The 20,923-nt window shown below is 41.9% G+C and overlaps 1 protein-coding gene across 5 annotated transcripts in view; it reads right to left on the reverse strand.

Annotated features, from left to right (window-relative positions):
- Nucleotides 1-20,923, reverse strand: part of si:dkey-172j4.3 (diacylglycerol kinase eta) — a 141,356-nt gene that overhangs the window by 58,180 nt on the left and 62,253 nt on the right. The window contains exon 1 of one of the 5 annotated variants that reach the window (XM_045721859.1): nt 13,024-13,693. The exons of the other annotated variants lie outside the window; for them this stretch is intronic. Coding sequence (XP_045577815.1) covers nt 13,024-13,176 — 153 coding nt within the window. The 5' untranslated portion in view covers nt 13,177-13,693. Of the gene's footprint in view, nt 1-13,023; nt 13,694-20,923 lie in introns of those variants that run through there. 5 annotated transcript variants of the gene reach the window in all.

Consider the following 20,923-nt stretch of genomic DNA (forward strand, 5'->3'; position numbering starts at 1 on the left):
TTATATCAGCTGTGTTGGTGAACCCCTCCCGCATCTGAACTGCCTACATAGGGGGCACAGCAAGATCAGAGGTGAGAGGTCACTTGGTCAGGTCAACAGGAAGCATTATTAAAGAGATGCTTTACTTTGAAATACAGATAGAGATGTAGTAGTCCCAGAGTTAATGATCCAAGGTCCGTTTTGCATTTCGCCTCCTGATGATTATGATGACTGACAGTGTTAGAATAAAAAAAAAACACAAGGCTTAAAGATGCTATCTCTCTCTCTCTCCATCTGTTTCTCGTCTGCAGGTATGTTTTGATGTGAGAGAGGATGCCAACCCCCAGTCCAGTCATCGCCACTCACCCGCTCTTAAGATAACCTTCGGGCCGACTGGGAGCCAAAGGCTGGTTAGGAGACACCACTAGAGACACTATTATTTAATTGTGATAAACTGAGAGAATGTTAGGGTAGCACTGTGATTCATTAATCATATTCTGTCTTCCCTGCTCCTCTGTTCTTACCTCTTTCCCTTTCTGTCTTTTAAACCTCTCTCACCACCTCCTATTTCTTCCTCTGCTTTTATAATGCACACCAGATGTGCATTGAAGTACAGATTGAACTTGTATTTATAATATAATATTACAATTAAAATATTTATATTGCATGTATTATGTATTTATAACACTTGGAAAATGTACTTCTTTCAATACATCGTTTCACATTCTCTACTGGTTGAAATTAAGTCTCATTTGATGAAATACTACACCTGTCCTGTGTTTATCAGATCAATGCAGATTAAGGAAATTGGCTATTAAATAAAGTTAAATGAAGGTTAAATATAAATAAAATATTGAGATGAACCGGTTTTAGAGTATTTACATGATGCATAGGAAGTGTAGTGTACAGTTTTTTAAATTATATTTCTGTATATATGAATTACAAATCAGCCTTAAACTAGTTAAATAATGTCTCTAGTCTATTGCATAGTAACCATTGATGTCCCAGGAGCAGGAGTGGTAAACACTGTTGAAGTGTATAATTGTAATAAATACGTGCAGACACAGCATCACTGAAAGACTGGAATTTGAAACTCCTGGTATTGGATATGACTGAAAAAGGTTATTAAAGGTTATTAAACAGAGGTGCCTAGTTATTCTTCTTTTGTTGATATCAGGTAACGTGCAACCTAACCCTGGCCCTGATATGCAATGTCTCCAAACTCCCGCTGATTTTAAATCAAGATCTGGTTTTGGTATTTTTAATTTAAATGTACGCAGCAGCCTGTTGTCAAAAATTGATGAGGTTAGGATTTGGGCTAAATCAACTGATGCTGATGGAATTGTGTTTTCTGAAACCTGGCTCAGCAAGTCTGTTTTTGATAAGGATATTTGTATAAGTGGTTACAATGTTTATCGCACTGATCGAGTTAAGAAAGGTGGGGGTGTGGCTATATATGTAAAAACTAAATTCCCTGTAAGTGTGGCAAAGTCTGAAACTATTTGTAAACAGTTGGAATTTCTTGCTTTGAATATTAAGGTTTCAAAGGGTCTCTCTATAACTGTGATTGGGTGTTATAGTCCCCCCTCTGCTCTCGGTGATGCATTTTCTTCTCTGATTAACCTTATGTCTAAACTTCTTTACAGTGACATTATCTTGATTGGTGATCTCAAATGGTGTTGGTTAAAGCCGGTGTCTGATGATATAAAAATGTTTTGTAATTCTATGAATCTTACCCAGTTGATTAACTCACCCACTCGCCCAAATCTTAAATGCCCAGAAAAATCTACCCTGATTGATTTGATATTGACAAATGTTCCACATAAATATTCTGCGGTTGGTGTTTTTTGTAAAGATTTAAGTGACCATTGTGCTGTTGTTGCTATTAGAAATACTAAGGTTCCTAAGACAAACCCACGTTTTATTCGTAAGAGAAATTGGAAGTGTTTTAATGAGCAGGCTTTCCTTCATGATTTGCTTTATTTTGACTGGAGCAAGATTGAGCTTATCCCTGATGTGGAAACTGCCTGGAAATTCTTTCATGATGGTTTTTCCCAAATAGTAAACAAACATGCCCCATTCAGCAGGTTCAGGGTTAAAGGGCGGGATAATCCATGGTTTTCTTCTGAGCTGTCTTGTATTATTCATGACCGTAATCTAGCCTGGGCGAAAGCAAGGAAATCATGTTCTGATGCTGATTGGCTTATTTTTAGGCAGTTACGAAACAAGTGTTATTTTCTTCTCAGGAAGGCCAAGTCCGAATATTTTATGTCTGTTACCACTGATAACCTGAATGACCCTAGAAAGTTTTGAAAGGCTATTAAGTCTATGTCTGGTAAAAGTAATGTTAATGAATTACTGTCATGTGTATTGAAGGACTTTGTTGCTGTATATGACAAAACTGAAATGCTGAATTGTTTCAATGAGCACTTTATATCATCTGGTAGGCTGTTTGATTCAGTGTCCTCTGTCTCTGTACAACCTTGTGTGGATGAAACAGTGAGAGCTGGTCAAACTTTTAGCTTTTTGCCATTCTCAGTGCAGGTGGTACAGTGAGGGAAAGAAGTATTTGATCCCCTGCTGATTTTGTACGTTTTCCCACTTACAAAGAAATGATCAGTCTATAATTTTAATGCTAGGTTTATTTGAACAGTGAGAGACAGAATAACAACAAAAAAATCCAGAAAAACGCAAGTCAAAAATGTTATAAAATGATTTGCATTTTAATGAGGGAAATAAGTATTTGACCCCTCTGCAAAACATGACTTAGTACTTGGTGGCAAAACCCTTGTTGGCAATCACAGAGGTCAGACGTTTCTTGTAGTTGGCCACCAGGTTTGCACACATCTCAGGAGGGATTTTGTCCCACTCCTCTTTGCAGATCTTCTCCAAGTCATTAAGGTTTCGAGGCTGACGTTTGGCAACTCGAACCTTCAGGTCCCTCCACAGACTTTCTATGGGATTAAGGCCTGGAGACTGGCTAGGTCACTCCAGGACCTTAATGTGCTTCTTCTTGAGCAACTCCTTTGTTGCCTTGGCCGTGTGTTTTGGGTCATTGTCATGCTGGAATACCCATCCACGACCCATTTTCAATGCCCTGGCTGAGGGAAGGAGGTTTTCACCCAATATTTGAGGGTACATGGCCCGTCCATCGTCCCTTTGATGCGGTGAAGTTGTCCTGTCCCCTTAGCAGAAAAACACCTCCAAAGCATAATGTTTCCACCTCCATGTTTGACGGTGGAGATGGTTTTCTTGGGGTCATAGGCAGCATTCCTCCTCCTCCAAACACGGCGAGTTGAGTTGATGTCAAAGAGCTCCATTTTGGTCTCATCTGACCACAACACTTTCACCAGTTGTCCTCTGAGTCACTCAGATGTTCATTGGCAGACTTCAGACTGCAGGATTTCAGTCCTTCATGGCGTAGTGTGTTACCAATTGTTTTCTTGGTGACTATGGTCCCAGCTGCCTTGAGATCATTGACAAGATCCTCCCATGTAGTTCTGGGCTGATTCCTCACCGTTCTCACGATCATTGCAACTCCACGAGGTGAGATCTTGCATGGAGCCCCAGGCCGAGGGAGATTAACAGTTCTTTTGTGTTTCTTCCATTTGCGAATAATCGCACCAACTGTTGTCACCTTCTCACCAAGCTGGTTGGCGATGGTCTTGTAGCCCATTCCAGCCTTGTGTAGGTCTACAATCTTGTCCCTGACATCCTTGGAGAGCTCTTTGGTCTTGGCCATGGTGGAGAGTTTGGAATCTGATTGATTGATTGCTTCTGTGGACAGGTGTCTTTTTTACAGGTAACAAGCTGCGGTTAGGAGCACTCGCTTTAAGAATGTGCTCCTAATCTCAGCTCGTTACCTGTATAAAAGACACCTGGGAGCCAGAAATCTTTCTGATTGAGAGGGGGTCAAATACTTATTTCCCTCATTAAAATGCAAATCAAGTTATAACATTTCAAACATGCGTTTTTCTGGATATTTTTGTTGTTATTCTGTCTCTCACTGTTCAAATAAACCTACCATTAAAATTATAGACTGATCCTTTCTTTGTCAGTGGGCAAACGTACAAAATCAGCAGGGGATCAAATACTTTTTTCCCCCACTGTACATAAAGCCCTGAAATCCTTAGATCAGAGAAAGCCTGCAGGTCCTGATCTAATGGATCCCTGCTTTTTAAATCTGGCAGCTGATTTCATAGCTGAACCACTTACATATCTGTTCAATCTAACCCGGGAATGTAATGAAATTCCAAAGATCTGGAAATCAGCATTTGTCCTACCACTTTTAAAAGGGGGAGATCCAACTCTTTTAAATAATTATAGGCCAATCTCAAAGCTGTCACCCCTGGTGAAAAAACTTGAAACCCTTGTGAGTGAACAGCTAAAAGAGTTTTTATTACTAACTCTATTTTATCAATGTATCAATCGGGCTCCAGGAAGAAGCATAGCACAATTACAGCAGCCATGAATGTTTTAAATGATATCACTGAAGCACTTGACAAAAAACAGCACTGTGTCTCACTTTTTATTGATCTCTCTAAGGCTTTTGATACAATTGATCATGCTATACTGAGGCAGAGATTGTCGAGTGTAGGTCTTTCGGAGCATGCAGTTGCATGGTTTGCTAACTATCTGTCTGATAGAACTCAGTGCACTCAATTTGATGGGCTCATGTCTGTTAAATTGTCTGTCTGTAATGGTGTGCCCCAAGGCTTTGTACTTGGTCCTCTCTTATTCACTATTTCCATAAATAATTTAGACAAAAATGTCCAAAATGAGCAACTTCATTTTTATGCTGATGATACTGTTATTTACTGTTGTGCCTCATCTCTTACAAAAGCTTTCCAGAACTTGCAAAATGCTTTTTATACTGTTCAACATACCTTGTGTCAATTGAAGCTTATCCTCAATACTGACAAAACTAAACTAATGGTGTTTTCTAAAGCAAGAAATAGACCTCTGAACTTTTCAACGATTATTACCTGTGAGGGCATTGAGATTGAGACTGTAACCGCATCTTGGAATTTTAATTGACGACGGCCTCTCTTTTAAATCGCATATTCAACAAGTTACAAAAAAATTGAAGCTGAAATTGGGATTTTATTTTAGGAATAAGGCCTTTTTTTCTTTTGAAACCAGAAGGAGGCTAGTATCAGCTACATTTATGCCTTTACTAGACTATAGGATGTTTTATATATGAATGATTCCGCTCAGTGTTTGAGATCAATTGACACCCTTTACCATGGCACTTTGAGATTTATTTTTAAACTGCAAAACTCTCACACACCACTGCACTTTGTATACCAGGGTTGGCTGGCCTTCTCTAGTCACTTGTAGGCTCAGTCACTGGTATACTTTTATTTACAAAGCCATTTTGGGTTTACTAACGTTTTATTTGGGCATTTTTATTGTTCAGAAATGTGGTGGGTACTCTCTTCGTTCGCTGGACTTTATCCTGCTAACTGTTCCAAATGTCCGAACTGAATTTGGGAAAAGGTATTTTATGTACTCTGCGCCATCGTCTTGGAACGCCTTACAAAATACTTTTAAACTGGAAGAACTTGTCCCGATTGGTATTTTTAAATCACTGATGAATGATCTTGAGACTGATTCCCTGACATGTCAATGTTTTTAATTTGCTGTTTTTGATTTTGTTATACTCTTGTGAATTCTATGGTTTTTACTAGATTATTTGTAGTTTTTCATGTTGTTTGTCTGTAATTTTTGTAATGACTTGGTGCTGCCTATCTTGGCCAGGACGCTCTTGAAAAAGAGATTTTAAATCTCAATGAGGTTTAATAATAATAATAAAAAAATATTCTACTCAATCCATAGACTGTGTTTGAAGAAGATACAACTGGCTATGATAGCTGAGGTTCATAGCTAGGTTCTGAACTAATATTTATACCAAACGTTTTAGGGTCCATACACAGATCGGCTACATAGCTAGCTACACATCCATAGGCATACAGGTATTTTTATCCTCGACTACACAATAAGCAAGAAAATAGTTAGCTACCTACGTTACTTTAGCTGCATTGCATGATAAATATCAGCAAGGCAAGCGTACAAAATTGTACATTCAATTTGCAGAAAAATCCTTTAGCTAGCTAGATTCATTACATCCACTGTTTCACAAGATGACAGCCTGATTTCCTGGTTTCTCAGGAGTCCCTATAACATTAAACAACCAGAATTACAATTTCATACTCATGTCTCAACACCAATGAAGCTAGCCAGCTAGCTGGGTAATGTTAGTTAGTCAGCTACTGTTGACTAACCCCATTCAGTACAAATGAGCGCAACCGCGGCATTCAAACGAGGCTGCAATGAAAACTAATGGGACTATAGCGACTGTGTTGGCATCAACATCTGGGATGTGAACTACGTTTCTATTGAAGCATTGATTGACATGGTAATGGCCCGATAGTACTGGAGAAAAGTGGAAAAAACTGACCCCTCTGATGCTATACGTTAACTTGCAGGATACCTAGTCAATTGCACAACTGAATGCATTCATTTTTTGCGTTATCACTGCAAGCCATAATTTTAGAGCCGCCCTAAAAACCCGATTCAAATTCAATCTATTTAACTTTCAACAAGGCACACCTGTTAATTGAAATGCATTCCAAGTGACTACCTCATGAAGCTGGTTGAGAGAATGCCAAGAGTGTGCAAAGCTGTCAATCAAGGCAAAAGGTGGCTACTTTGAAGAATCTAACATCTAAAATATATTTAGATTTTTTGGTTACTACATGATTCCATATGTGTTATTTAATAGTTGTGATGTCTTCACTATTATTCTACAATGTAGAAAATAGTAAAAATAAAGAAAAACCCTGGAATGAGTAGGTGTGTCCAAACTTTTGACTGGCACCAAAACATATTAGAAATGTAATTTAGTCTTACATTTGTAATATAATATTAATAAAACAATAACTATATTGAAAGAATAAGGTTAGGGGAATACATTGTCTCATTCAAACCTGAAAAAAAGTTATTTAACCTGTTGGGGATAGGGGGCAGTATTGACACGGCTGGATAAAAAACGTACCCGATTTAATCTGGTTACTACTCCTGCCCAGTAACTAGAATATGCATATAATTATTGGCTTTGGATAGAAAACACCCTAAAGTTTCTAAAACTGTTTGAATGGTGTCTGTGAGTATAACAGAACTCATATGGCAGGCAAAAACCTGAGAAGATTTCATGCAGGAAGTGGCCTGTCTGACAAGGTGTCGTTCTTCTTGTCTCTGTTTATTGAAGAGTGAGGATCTTAGCTGTCCCGTGACACTTCCTACGGCTGCCATAGGGTCTCAGAAGGCGGCAAAAAGCTGAATCGTGGCTTTGCAGGCTCTGGCTGAAACAAAGTAGCGCGTTTGGGTAGTGGCTGGTTACAGTACTGTGAGACTCAGGCTCGTGCCCGCGTCGACCGAAAGCTTTGTTTTCTTTCCTCTGTTTAGCTAAATGGACATTCCCGGTCGGAATATTATCGCTTTTTTACGAGAAAAATTGCATAAAAATGGATTTTAAACAGCGGTTGACATGCTTCGAAGTACGGTAATGGAATATTTCGATTTTTTTTGTCACGAATTGCGCCATGCGCACGACCCTTATTTACCCTTTCAGATAGTGTCTGGGACGCACGAACAAAACGCCGCTATTCGGATATAACGATGGATTATTTTGGACCAAACCAACATTTGTTATTGAAGTAGCAGTCCTGGGAGTGCATTCTGACGAAGACAACAAAAGGTAATCAAACTTTTATAATAGTAAATCTGATATTGCTGAGTGCTAAACTTGCCGGGTGTCTAAATAGCTAGCCCGTGATGGCTGGGCTATGTACTTAGAATATTGCAAAATGTGCTTTCACCAAAAAGCTATTTTAAAATCGGACATATCGAGTGCATAGAGGAGTTCTGTATCTATAATTCTTAAAATAATTGTTATGCTTTTTGTGAACGTTTATCGTGAGTAATTTAGTAAATTCCCCGGAAGTTTGCTAGTTCTGAACGTCACATGCTAATGTAAAAAGCTGGTTTTTGATATAAATATGAACTTGATTGAACAAAACATGATTGTATTGTATAACATAATGTCCTAGGGTTGTCATCTGATGAAGATCATCAAAGGTTAGTGCTGCATTTAGCTGTCTTCTGGGTTTTTGTGACATTATATGCTAGCTTGAAAAATGGGTGTCTGATTATTTCTGGCTTGGTACTCTGCTGACATAATCTAATGTTTTGCTTTCGTTGTAAAGCCTTTTTGAAATCGGACAGTGTGGGTAGATTAACGAGAGTCTTGTCTTTAAATAGCTGTAAAATAGTCATATGTTTGAGAAATTGAAGTAATAGGATTTTTAAGGCATTTGAAAATCGCGCCACTGGATTAGACTGGCTGTTGCGTAGGTGGGACGAATTCGTCCCGCCTAGCCCAGAGAGGATAACATTATACAACATTAATCTCAGGGATATTGGTAACAAAATTGTACGGGAATTACAACATATTATATGAATAAGGCATAGGATAACAATAATTGGCTTTTACAACTTACATTTCTTCTTACATACATTAGACTAGGCCTATAATCTAATACATAAAGAGTCCGAATGGGAACAAATTAAAAGCATGCAAGAAAGGGGAAATGACCAGTGACAAGCTGAGCTACTTGCTGGTTACTAGGAATCCCATTACTACTACCTACAGTGCATTCAAAAAGTATTTAGACCCCTTGACTTTTTCTACATTTTGTTATGTTACAGTCTAATTCTAAAATTGATTAAATTTTTTTTTCTTGATCAATCTACAAGCAGACTTGGATCAGCTCCGCCAAGCTGTCTCCCTGCAGGGAGCCACCTTTGGGAGACATCAGGAGTTGCTACAGGGCCTTTTGGAAGGGCTCAGTTCCTTGACGGAACGCCACGACCATGGGTTAAAGGCTATTAGGGAGTTAGCTCAGAGACTGTCTGTCACCTCTGAAAAACCCCAATAACCCAGTAATTTTTTCCCTATCTGTGGTGAGTTTGTACAGCCTATCCCGACCCCCCGTGAACCCCACTTACCTCCTCCACAGCGATATTCGGGGAATCCTGGTACCTGCCGGAGTTTTCTTTCTCAATGTTCGCTTATTTTTGAGCTACAACCATCTTTGTTTTCTTCAGACCGATCGAAGATAGCGTATATAATTACGCTAATGTTGGGAAGGGCGCTCTCCTGGGCTACGGCAGTTTGGGAACAACAATCTGCCATTTGCGGTCATTTGGAGGAATTCATGGCAGACGTGAGAAAAGTTTTTGTCTCTGCCTTCGTCACCACATGCACTGTGTGTGCTCAAAACAAGACTCCCCGGCAAGCTCCTTCTGGCCTCCTGCAGCCACTACCGGTTCCTCATCGTCCCTGGTCTCATATATCTCTGGACTTTGTCACTGGGCTCCCTCCGTCTGATGGCAACACTGTCATTCTAACGGTAGTCGACCAGTTCTCCAAGGCTGCCCATTTCAACCCTCTCCCCAAACAACCTTCTGCCAAGGAGACAGCCCAGCTTATGCTGCAGCATGTCTTCCGGATCCATGGACTCCCAGTAGACATGGTCTCCGATCGGGGTCTTCAGTTCTTGTCTCAGTTCTGGAAGGCATTCTGCACCCTTATTGGGTCGTCGGGCAGGCTGTCATCCGGATTCCATCGCCAAACTAATGGTCAGTCGGAGCGAGCCAACCAAGACCTGGAGAACACCTTAAGGTGCCTGGTCTCAACTAACCCCACTACCTGGAGCCGTCAACAGGTCTGGGTGGAGTATGCCCGGAACACTCTTCCCAGTTCTGCCACGGGACTCTCCCCTTTCGAGTGCTCCATGGGGTATCAGCCACTACTCTTCCCTGAACAAGAGCAGGAGGTCAGCGTACCCTCAGCCCAGATGTTTGTCCGCCGCTGTCGACGTACCTGGAGAAGAGCCAGGGTGGTTATTCTCAAGACCAACTCCAGGTATCGTCGACAAGCGGACTGTCGCCGGACCCCAGCTCCCCGCTACCACATTGGGCAGAGGGTATGGCTTTCAACTTGGGATCTGCCCCTTCGGGTAGAGTCCCGCAAGCTGTCTCCCCGGTTCATTGGTCCATCTCCAGAGTCCTGAGTTCCACTGCCGTCCGTCTTGTGATACCCCGTACACTCCGTATTCACCCTACCTTCCATGTGTCTAGGATTAAGCCTGTGTCTCACTGTCCTTTGTCTTCTGTCTCCAGGCCCATCCCTCCCCCCCAGGTTATCGGTGGTCAGCCAGCGTATACGGTAAGATGTCTCCTGAAGGTTTGACCACAGGGCAGGGGCTTCCAGTACCTGGTTGACTGGGAGGGTTATGGCCCGGAAGAGAGGTGTTGGGTTCCTGCTAAAGACATCTTGGACCCGGCCCTCACTGCCGATTTCCACCGCTGATAGCCCGGTCAGCCAGGTAGGGGGGGGGGTACTGTCACGCCCTGATCTGTTTCACCTGTCCTTGTGATTGTCTCCACCCCCTCCAGGTGTCGCTTATTTCCCCCAGTGTATTTATCCCTGTGTTTCCTGTCTCTCTGTACCAGTTCATGCTGTATATTTCCAAGTCAACCATTTTTCCCATTCTCCTGCTTTTTGCATTCTCCTTTTTCTAGTCCTCCCGGTTTTGACCCTTGTCTGTTTCTGGACTTTGTACCTGCTTGCCTGACCATTCTGCCTGCCCTGACCACAAGCCTGTATGCCACTCTGTACCTCCTGGACTCTGATCTGGTTTTTACCTTTTTGCCTGTCCACGACCATTCTCTTGCCTACCCCTTTGGATTAATAAACATTGTAAGACTCCAACCATCTACCTCCTGTGTCTGCATTTGGGCCTCGCCTTGTGCCTTGATAAAAACAGGTTCCAAGAAATGTTTGCTAATTTCTTACAAATGAAAAACTGAAATATCACATTTACATTTACAGCATTCATTGCTCACTCTTTCCAATTCAAGATGGCGCTATCCATACCTCTAATAAACGTTCAAGATCATAATACTTAAAATATATATAATATATATGTTACCAGCACATGTTTAGTATTAGTGGATTGAATACATCTCTTTGCTCAGCTTTACTTCCTGACGTGTTTCCATTCCCCTTTAAACAATTGTGGTGTCCTTCATAGGGCTTAACTCTCTCTAATCTTTTCAACAATGATCCCCTGATAAAAGTGTTTGGCTCATCGGAGTCTGGGCATGCATACAAGGGAATGACCTATTTGTGTGTGTGTTGGAGAGAGAGGGCAAGACTGAGAGAAAGAAAGTGAGAGAGAGAGAGAGAGAGAGAGAGAGAGAGAGAGAGAGAGAGAGAGAGAAAGGAGCGGGATCGTATATTAGAAATGTATACAGACACAGATTAGATAAACGTGTCTAGTCTCCTTGTTGACAACGGCTAGAAGGAGAGGTAAGGCACAGATCACTTCCTCTTTCTGTCTACTTCTCCCAATTCTATGCTGTATACTAAGGAGCATCCTCTCACCTCTGTTATTTATCTTCCTCTCTCTCAGTAGCAGTGAGAGTAATAAGAGAGATAAGTACCTCTGCTGCAGCAATAAATCAAATTCATTGCTCTATCAAGGCATACACAATCTGATTCCCAGAGTTTGTATGCGTGTGTGTGTATAGCTGTGGCTGTATTTGTGTGTAGTAGGGTCACCACACAAATTCTTATTATCTTCCTGTGTGTGTGTGTGTGTGTGTGTGTGTGTGTGTGTGTGTGTGTGTGTGTGTGTGTGTGTGTGTGTGTGTGTGTGTGTGTGTGTGTGTGTACAGCTGTAGCTGTATTTGTGCCCCCAGGAAAAACACAGGCAGAAACTCAGCATCTTATCAGCTCATACTGCCAGACAGATGGGGGAGGAGAGAGAGAGAGAGAGAGAGAGAGAGAGAGAGAGAGAGAGAAAGAGAAAAAGAGAGGGGGGGACATGAGACATGACAACAAACTGTAAAAGAGGAATAATGACAACTGGTAAAAGTTGAAGCCGCTTCTTAGGAAGTATTATTAATGTCTTATAAACATTCATAGCACCTAGATACATAGCCAAAAATGTGGCCACACCCACAGACGTTAATTTCTTCTCCACAATGAGTCTGGATCGGAGTACCTCCATGACAATATTCTAGAACAGAAAAACATTCTAACCGCTCTGATTGGTCCCAGAAACCGATGGGTTGGTCCAGAGCCAGAACACAAGTGGGTAAAGCCGAGATTTGAAAGTTTTTCATTAGCTTCGCTACTCTGATTGGTTAGAGATGATCCAATAGCTGATGACTTTGTTTTGTACAACACCCCTCATTTTGACGTCACCACAAACGACTTCAATGATGGCAGTCTCAGACTGAAATATGTGGTGAATGATAGAGCAGCGTAAGAATTCAGGCAATTAATGCAGTCATTGAATGAGCAATATGAAACTGGGTAAAACAATATTATGTCATTTCCGCTCATGATATCAGTTAACCGAGCCGCTCATGAAAACAACAACGCTTACTGCATCAAATAAACCTGAAACTGATGTAGAAGAAATGAGGGAGAAAGAAAACAAAGGCAGACAATTTACTGGTGGGCAAACGAGGTGAAGTGTGAGGTCAACCCTTGAGGCTGGTAACTCATAGACAAATAAACACAAACTATGTCATCCATATCACCCTCCCTCAACCTCTCCTCCAGACTCTGTCAGTCCTTAGTCACCCATTCATCCCTTTCTCCTCTCCTCTCCGCCTCCCCTCACTCTCTTTCTCAGTCCATACTGTGTCAGTTAGATCTTGTCAGACAGACGAGTCTAGTCATTAAAGTAGGACTAATCACATTTACTACCAATTAAACCTTATCTAACCATGTGGGCTCTGTTAGTTGGCCTGCTGCAACACACACACACACGGACACACACGGACACACACACACACACACACACACACACACACACACACACACACACACACACACACACACACACACACACACACACACACACACACACACACACACACACACACACACACACACACACATACCTCTATGTTGTTGCTATGTGGTTTCTCTGTGTAGCTGGTCTCCAGTTCGTCTCCGTGACTGAGTTGGCTATCGTCCCCGTGTCCTGCCCCCACCTCACAGTGGAACAGCAGGGGGGCCAGACAACACACACTGCTAGGACAGCACCTGGGCATGATGACTCGCTGTCTGTCTGCCTCTCTGTACAGTATGTCTGTTGGTCTGTCTGTCGCACATTGATGTCTTCACTTGCAGTTAGTCTGTTAACTACAATAGGGAGACACTACTTTCCACTTTACTTTTCTGGGAACCAGGACAACAAAATCAGACGTTTCTCTGTCTGTCTCTGTCTCGCCGTCTCTGTTTCGTCTCTTTCTGTCAATCTCTCTCTCTCTCAAAATCCTAAACAAGACTACTGAAGTCCTCTCTGCTTTTTAATGCCATCAAACTTCACTTTCTTCTTCGGTGTTCTCTCTCTCTCTCTGGTGACTGAACAGTCTAACGCTGTGGTGATTATCTCTGTGTTAACTGCTCATCCAACAAAACTGTTTCTACATACTCCCTCTTTTGCTCCGGGCTTTAGGATTAAGGCACTCCCACTCAGGTGTGTAAGAGGATCCACCTTTACTAGGATGACATGCAGATCATCTACCCTCCTCCTTTTCACTCTCTCTCCTTCTTTAATCTCAACCCGTTTAGCTCTTTCCTTTGCCAAACACTTTTGATTCTCTCTCTCTCTCTCTCTCACACACACACACCTTCCCCTTTAAGGTGTGTATTCAGGTAGGAAGTGGGAGGGGAGACCTGAGCTAAAAATAGAACAGGTAGGACCTGTTAGACTGGATACTGTAGATGGGAACTCACACACACACACACCCATCTTGTCTCTGTTAGATATTACACTGAACAAAAATATAAACGCAATATAAATGTAAAGTGTGTCAGTTAGATCTTGTCAGTCAGTCAGTACCCGCAAAACACTAGTCTCAACATCAACAGTGAAGAGGCGACTCCAGGATGCTGGCCTTCTAGACAGAGTTGCAAAGAAAAAGCCATATCTCTGTCCAGTGTCTGTGTTATTTTGCCCATCTTAATCTTTTCTTTTCATTGGCCAGTCTGAGATACGGCTTTTTATTTGCAACTCTGCCTAGAAGGCCAGCATCCCAGAGTCGCCTCTTCACTGTTGACGTTGAGAATGGTGTTTTGCGGGTACTATTTAATGAAGCTGCCAGCTGAGGACTAGCGAGGCGTCTGTTTCTCAAACTAGGCACTCTAATGTACTTGTCCTCTTGCTCAGTTGTGAACCGCGGCCTCCCACTCCTCTTTCTATTCTGGTTAGAGCCAGTTTGCGCTGTTCTGTGAAGGGAGTAGTACACAGCGTTGTACTAGATCTTCAGTGTCTTGGCAATTTCTCGCATGGAATAGCCTTCCTTTCTCAGAACAAGAATAGACTGATGAGTTTCAGAACAAAGTTCTTTGTTTCTGGCAATTTTGAGCCTGTAATCGAACCCACAAATGCTGATGCTCCAGATACTCAACTAGCCTAAAGAAGGTCAGTTTTATCGCTTCTTTAATCAGAACAACTGTTTTCAACTGTGCTAACATAATTGCAAAATGATCAATTAGCCTTATAAAATGATAAACTTGGATTAGCTAACACAACGTGCCATTGGAACACAGGAGTGATGGTTGCTGATAATGGGCCTCTGTATGCCTATAGATATTCCATTTAAAAAAATCAGCAGTTTCCAGCTACAATAGTCATTTACAACATTAACAATGTCTACACTGTAGTTCTGATCAATTTGATGTTATTTTAATGGACAACAAAATTGCTTTTCTTTCAAAAACAATAACATTTCTAAGTGACCCCAAACCTTTGAACGGTAGTGTATTGCTGTATTGTTTTAGTGATTCACCATAGTGAAGCCGTAGGCTCAGGTTCTCTGGGTCTCTATATTTTTGGTTGGATAGGTTTCTCAATTTCTTTCTTAGGTTTTTCTTCTTCATTCTTCATCAAACCATTTGTCATTGTTGTTCATTTTCTTAGGTTGTCTGCTTGACATTTTTAGACTTGATAGGGAAGCTGAGAGGTCAACTATACTGTTTAGGTTTTCTACTGCCAGGTTTACACCTTCACTATTACAGTGAAACATTTTGTCCAGGAAATTGTCTAGAAGGGATTGGTAGATTTCCACACTACTCTCCTTCCATCTATAGCATTTCTTAATATTATTCAGCTCCTTTAGCTTTGATGCCTCATGATTGAGCAAAGCTCTGTTCAAGTAGAGTGTGATTTTGCTGTAATCTGATAGGGGTGTCAGTGGACTGACTGTGAACGCTCTAAGAGACTCTGGGTTGAGGTCAGTGATAAAGTAGTCTACAGTAATACTGCCAAGAGATGAGCTATATGTGTACCTACCATAGGAGTCCCCTCGAAGCCTACCATTGACTATGTACATACCCAGCGTCCGACAGAGCTTCAGGAGTTGTGACCCGTTTTTGTTGGTTATGTTGTCGTAGTTGTGTCTAGGGGGGCATATGGGGGAGAGAATGTTGTCACCTCCAGGTAGGTGTTTGTCCCGCTGTGTGCTGAGGGTGTCAGGTTCTTGACAAGTTCTAGCATTTAGGTCGCCACAGAAATTGTTGATCTCCCCCTCTAGGATGGAGAAGCTGTCATCGTTAAAGTATGGGGATTCTATTGGGGGGATATAGGTAGCACACATGAAGACATTTTTCTCTGTTGAGATCATTTCCTCATTAATTTCTAGCCAGATGTAAAATGTTCCTGTTTTGACTAGTTTAATAGAGTGGGTTAGGTCTGCTCTATACCAAATTAGCATACCCCCTGAGTCTCTTCCCTGTTTCACACCTGGTAGTTTGGTGGGTACATCTCCTTTATACCATGTTTCTTGTAGGATGACAATATCTGTACTTCCAATTTATTTGATGAAGTCTGGATTCCTGCTCTTTAGGCCAAAGGCAGATGACCTCAGACCTTTTATATTCCAGGATGAGATAGTAAAAGCTTTGTGTTCCATAGTGTCTAGTGTTGTTTTTGTGTGGTTTAGGCCCGGACCATCATAGTAGCTGTGAGCAGAGCATGTTGACCATCTGATACATACCTCTTAGATTGCAGGATGGGGCTTGGGCAGGTGCAATAGTGAGGGTTGGGCCTGTTGCTCTGCTCACGGCCTGGGCATATGCCCTGCTGTCATGTTGAGGTCGTTGCTGCAGGGGCAGGAAGCATGGGGTGGGCAGAAGGGGCATAGGTCTGATATGGGGGGGGGGCTATATAGTGTGGCCAGGGATTGCTTGGGGTGGTCTTAGCTGGTTGGGGTGTGGCTTGTGATGCTGCGGTCTGGGTGTAGGTCCTCTTGGCATGGGTTCTCTCGGTGCAGGTCCATCAGGAGGGGTCTTGCCGGTCTGGGAGGGTGTCTCACTGGTCTGGGCGGGGTGTCCATTGCTCTGTTGCTCCTGTGTGAGGTGCTGGGGCTACGGTTCAGGGTGATGTCCTTCAGGGTCCTGGCAAAAGTTGGGATGGCTGCCTTGTAGAGGTGGACCTGGTCATAAAGGCTGTTAAAGTCCAGGGTGGAGTGGTGGGCCAGGCAGACATTAGGTTTTGAGGCACAGTCTCGCGAAATGCTTGTATTTACCTGCTGTATGGTGGCAGGGTGAAAGTATTTTTGTGGTATCAGGGTGGGGGAAAGCGTAAGAAGCTTTTTCAATCACTCCTTTGAGAGCTGTGGCCACCCTTTCCTGCTGGGCCTTCAGGTCATTTGTGTCCGTGTGAATTATGATGCGGCCGGGGGACCCTAGTCTGTCCTCTGACAACAGCTCCAGGGCATGTCTAGTGTTTGAGCACCAGAGCTTAGCCATTTGGTGTTTGGGAAAAAAGTTATTCCTCTTGAATGTATTTGCCATTTGAGTCAATGAGGAGCACAATCTCTGGCTTTTGTGTGTCCTCAGTGGATGTGTGGGGGTTGTCAAGAGAGCAATCAGAGGAGCTGACAGGGGGGCTATTAGGAGGGAGGGGGTCTGTTGGGTTGGTGGGTCCTTTGTCTATCCTATTGTTGTGTTGGGGTCTGGGTAGGCTGTTCTGCTGGCTTCTCTGGGGGAGCTTCTCCCTCTCTATTTCCCTCTCTCTCTCTAGAAAATTGTGGGCAGGTGAATTATTGGATGCCTTTAAAAAAAAAAAAATGTGTTTGGGGGGGATTTATCGACCAAGGTCCAGAAAGATATATCCATATTTTGTTTTGTTATGTTTTGACATCTCCTTTGTCAAGTATTCAGCCCAACTAAGAAGCTTCAATTGCTGGAGAACACTGAATCCAGCTAATATCTATTTGAGGATCAAACATCCATCAATCTTGAGTAAGAAGGATCTTCACTGAATAATGCTGATAAATTTCAATGTTAAACAAATTACTTTAAACATTAACACTACAATTAAAATGGCTGCTCCTTGCTCCAGGAAACTAGACCTGGAGCAAGGTTCTGGGACAAAATGCCACAAAGGAGACTCTTTTACCTCTTTTTATCATGGAGAGAGAAATCCTGACAAAGGAGGAGGCCATAGCCAACCCCACTAAGGAGGAAGAGCTCTACCACCATCTCATACATGAAACTCATCCAAACTTCTTGAGGTTAGTACAGAGAGTACGTGCACTCCGGCGTATATTTCTTCTCAGTAAGGAAGCAAGGACAACACTTCTGAGCAGAGGAATAACAGTCAGAGGAAAACATGTTGTGTTCAAAGAGAATAATCCTTTCAGTTTGAAGTCACGCATGGCTGACCAGAACTCAATTCAAGTTACAATTAAAGAACTACCTGAATCAGCAGATGATAGTGTTGTGACTGAGTTTCTGGCTAAAGCTGGATGTAAGGTGGTGGGGAGGGTGATGAGGCGCATGATAATATTCAAGGGTCAACTCACAAACTGCTCCAATGGAGATTGTTTTGTATATGTTGAAGCAGCCCCCATCACTCGGTTTGTTAAGATTGGCCCTCACCGGATCAAAGTATTTTATGACGGACCTGCACGTAGACATGACTAGCAGACATAATCCCACTCTAGAAGGGGACAGGAGATGATAGAGTACAGTCTTCCTACACTGGAAAACATACGGTGCAAAAAGAAGAAGAATAAGAGGAACATTTTTCTAAATGAAGCTGGGAAAGTGGCTACTGAGACAAGTGACAATCATAACCTAATAGATAATAAGGGGCCCCAAATGCGGTGCAACTCACTGGGGAATTCAAAAAAAAGCAGCCAAACATCAATGCTGGCCTTCATTCAAACAATCCGTAATCAACAAAATACCCAAGAGGCCTAGGGTATGAATCTCCCCATCAGAGTCTGGAGTTAGGACACCAGCAGAAAAGAAGGCTGATATGGATGGAGGATATATTCCTAGGAGAAGTGGAGAAAATTCCCCCTAATTTGCCATCCAGAACAAAATTATTAATGAATGGTGGAACATGAATGATTGAAATCATCTAGATTTGAGTAGCCTATATTACCTGGTTCAGAGAAGGACATTCTTAGTATGTGAGTATAACCTCTGTCACTGACATGTCTTTTCAAGAGAATGAGGAATCTGCAGATCATCGCATTTTAATGCAAACTCTTAATACATGTCCCAAATAAAACCTGCCTCCGAGACAGAAACTCAGTCCCCCTTATCCTGCTATCAGAGAACATTGTACCACAACCTTTTTCAAACCGTTAATCAGACTAAAATGCTCTGTGACCCTCGTCCCAAGCCTAAAGGAATATTAGGAGGTCATGTGAATATTTGTAGCATTATTTCTAAGAGTGAACAGGTGGAACATATATTGACTGACTCCAATCTTGATATTTTTTCTGTTTCTCTGAGACATGGCTGAATAAATCTTCTCCTATTTCCGCCTTTAATGTCCCTGGATATTCCATATTCAGGAGAGTCAGGGGAGAGGGCAGAGAGGGTGGATTGCTTATGAACATGAAAGATAACTTTAAATGCAATGGTTGGTGGTTAGAAAGCTCACTAAAAAGAGATTTAAGAACGATACCAATGTGCAACAGTATGATAGAAAAAATCCTGAAAAGTGAGCAGAGTAACTACGATGCAGCTATAAGTCAAATTGACTGGTCTGATCTGTTATGCAATGAAGACCCAGAGTCTGGATACAGAACATTTATGTCAGCTATTGACTAAGTGAATACCTCTTTTACCAGTAAGTTTCAATATAAGCCACCTATCATAAGGTGAATGCACCAATTTGTAAGTCGCTCTGGATAAGAGCGTCTGCTAAATGACGTAAATGTAAATGTAAAGTAGTCAAACCTTTCTACCATGGTTCAACGAGGACCTCTGGAGGCAGATGAGAAAACGGGATCTTTCCTTGAAAAAAGCACTGAAGTCTGGTCAGAATGATGCCAGACGTATATTCACATCACTGAGAAATAAACTGGTTAGGAATAAAAAAAAAAATCAAAAGCAGAGTTCTTAGAGTGATCAATGAAGCAAAAGGAAACGGCAAAGTGATTTGGGAAAATATTCAACAAACTAACAGGGAGAGGAGCTGAAGTCCAAAAAACATCCTGAATGAAAGGTTAATGGGATTCTAATTCAAGACCCCAATTTCATATCCACCACCTTTACATTTTTTTGTTGTTGACTCTGTCAGGGAACTGGCTCAAAGATGTTAAACCAAGACCACAGTTCTCACTCCCATGGATAATAATAAACCAATATTCAGAATTCCTGAAATCTCAGCGTCAGCAGTGGACAGTGTTATGAGCTTCTTTGGGAACTCTAGAAAAAAATATGATTTGGTCTAGAGACTGTATTCCTGAAGACACACAAATATTCTATGATTGCCCCTATTGTACATCTGGTCAATCTGTCCATCAAATATCGGTTCTTCCCCAATGTTTAGAAGTCTGCAGCAGTGATACCTGATTAAAATCTGGTGACCCAACAATGGTGGAAAATTACCAAGCTATAAGCATTCTTCCAGTTCTATCAAAAGTAGCTGAAAGACACAGTTGAAGTCGGAAGTTTACGTACACCTCAGCCAAATACATTTAAACTAAGTTTTTCACAATTCCTGACATATAATCCAAGTAAAAATTCCCTCTCTTAGGTCAGTTAGGATCACCACTTTACTATAAGAATGTGAAATGTCAGAATAAACTAGAGGGAATGATACTAGAGGGAATGATTTATTTAATCTTTTATTTCTTTCATCACATTCCCACTGGGTCAGAAATGTACATACACTCAATTAGTATTTGGTAGCATTGCCTTTAAATTGTTTAACTTGAGACAAACATTTTGGGTAGCCTTCCACAAGCTTCCCACAATACATTGGGTGAATTTTGGCCCATTCCTCCTGACAGAGCTGGTGTAACCGAGTCAGGTTTGTAGGCCTCCTTGCTCACACACGCTTTTACAGTTCTGCCCACAAATTTTCAATTGGATTGAGGTCAGGGCTTTGTGATGGCCACTCCAATACCTTGACTTTGTTGTCCTTAAGCCATTTTGCCACAACTTCTGAAGTATGCTTGGGGTCATTGTCAATTTGGAAGACCCATTTGCGACCAAGCTTTAACCTCTTATGGCTAGGGGGCAGTATTTTCACGGCTGGATAAAAAACGTACCCGATTTAATCTGGTTACTAATCCTACCCAGTAACTAGAATATGCATATACTTATTATATATGGATAGAAAACACCCTAAAGTTTCTAAAACTGTTTAAATGGTGTCTGTGAGTATAACAGAACTCAAATGGCAGGTCAAAACCTGAGAGATTCCTTTACAGGAAGTGGCCTGTCTGACCATTTCTGGAACTTCTTTGCCATCTCTATCTTTTACAAAGGATCTCTGCTCTAACGTGACACTTCCTACGTCGTCCATGGGCGCTCAGAGCCCGG

This window comes from Salmo salar, chromosome ssa07 (assembly GCF_905237065.1).
Source record: "Salmo salar chromosome ssa07, Ssal_v3.1, whole genome shotgun sequence".
NCBI lineage: Eukaryota > Metazoa > Chordata > Actinopteri > Salmoniformes > Salmonidae > Salmo > Salmo salar.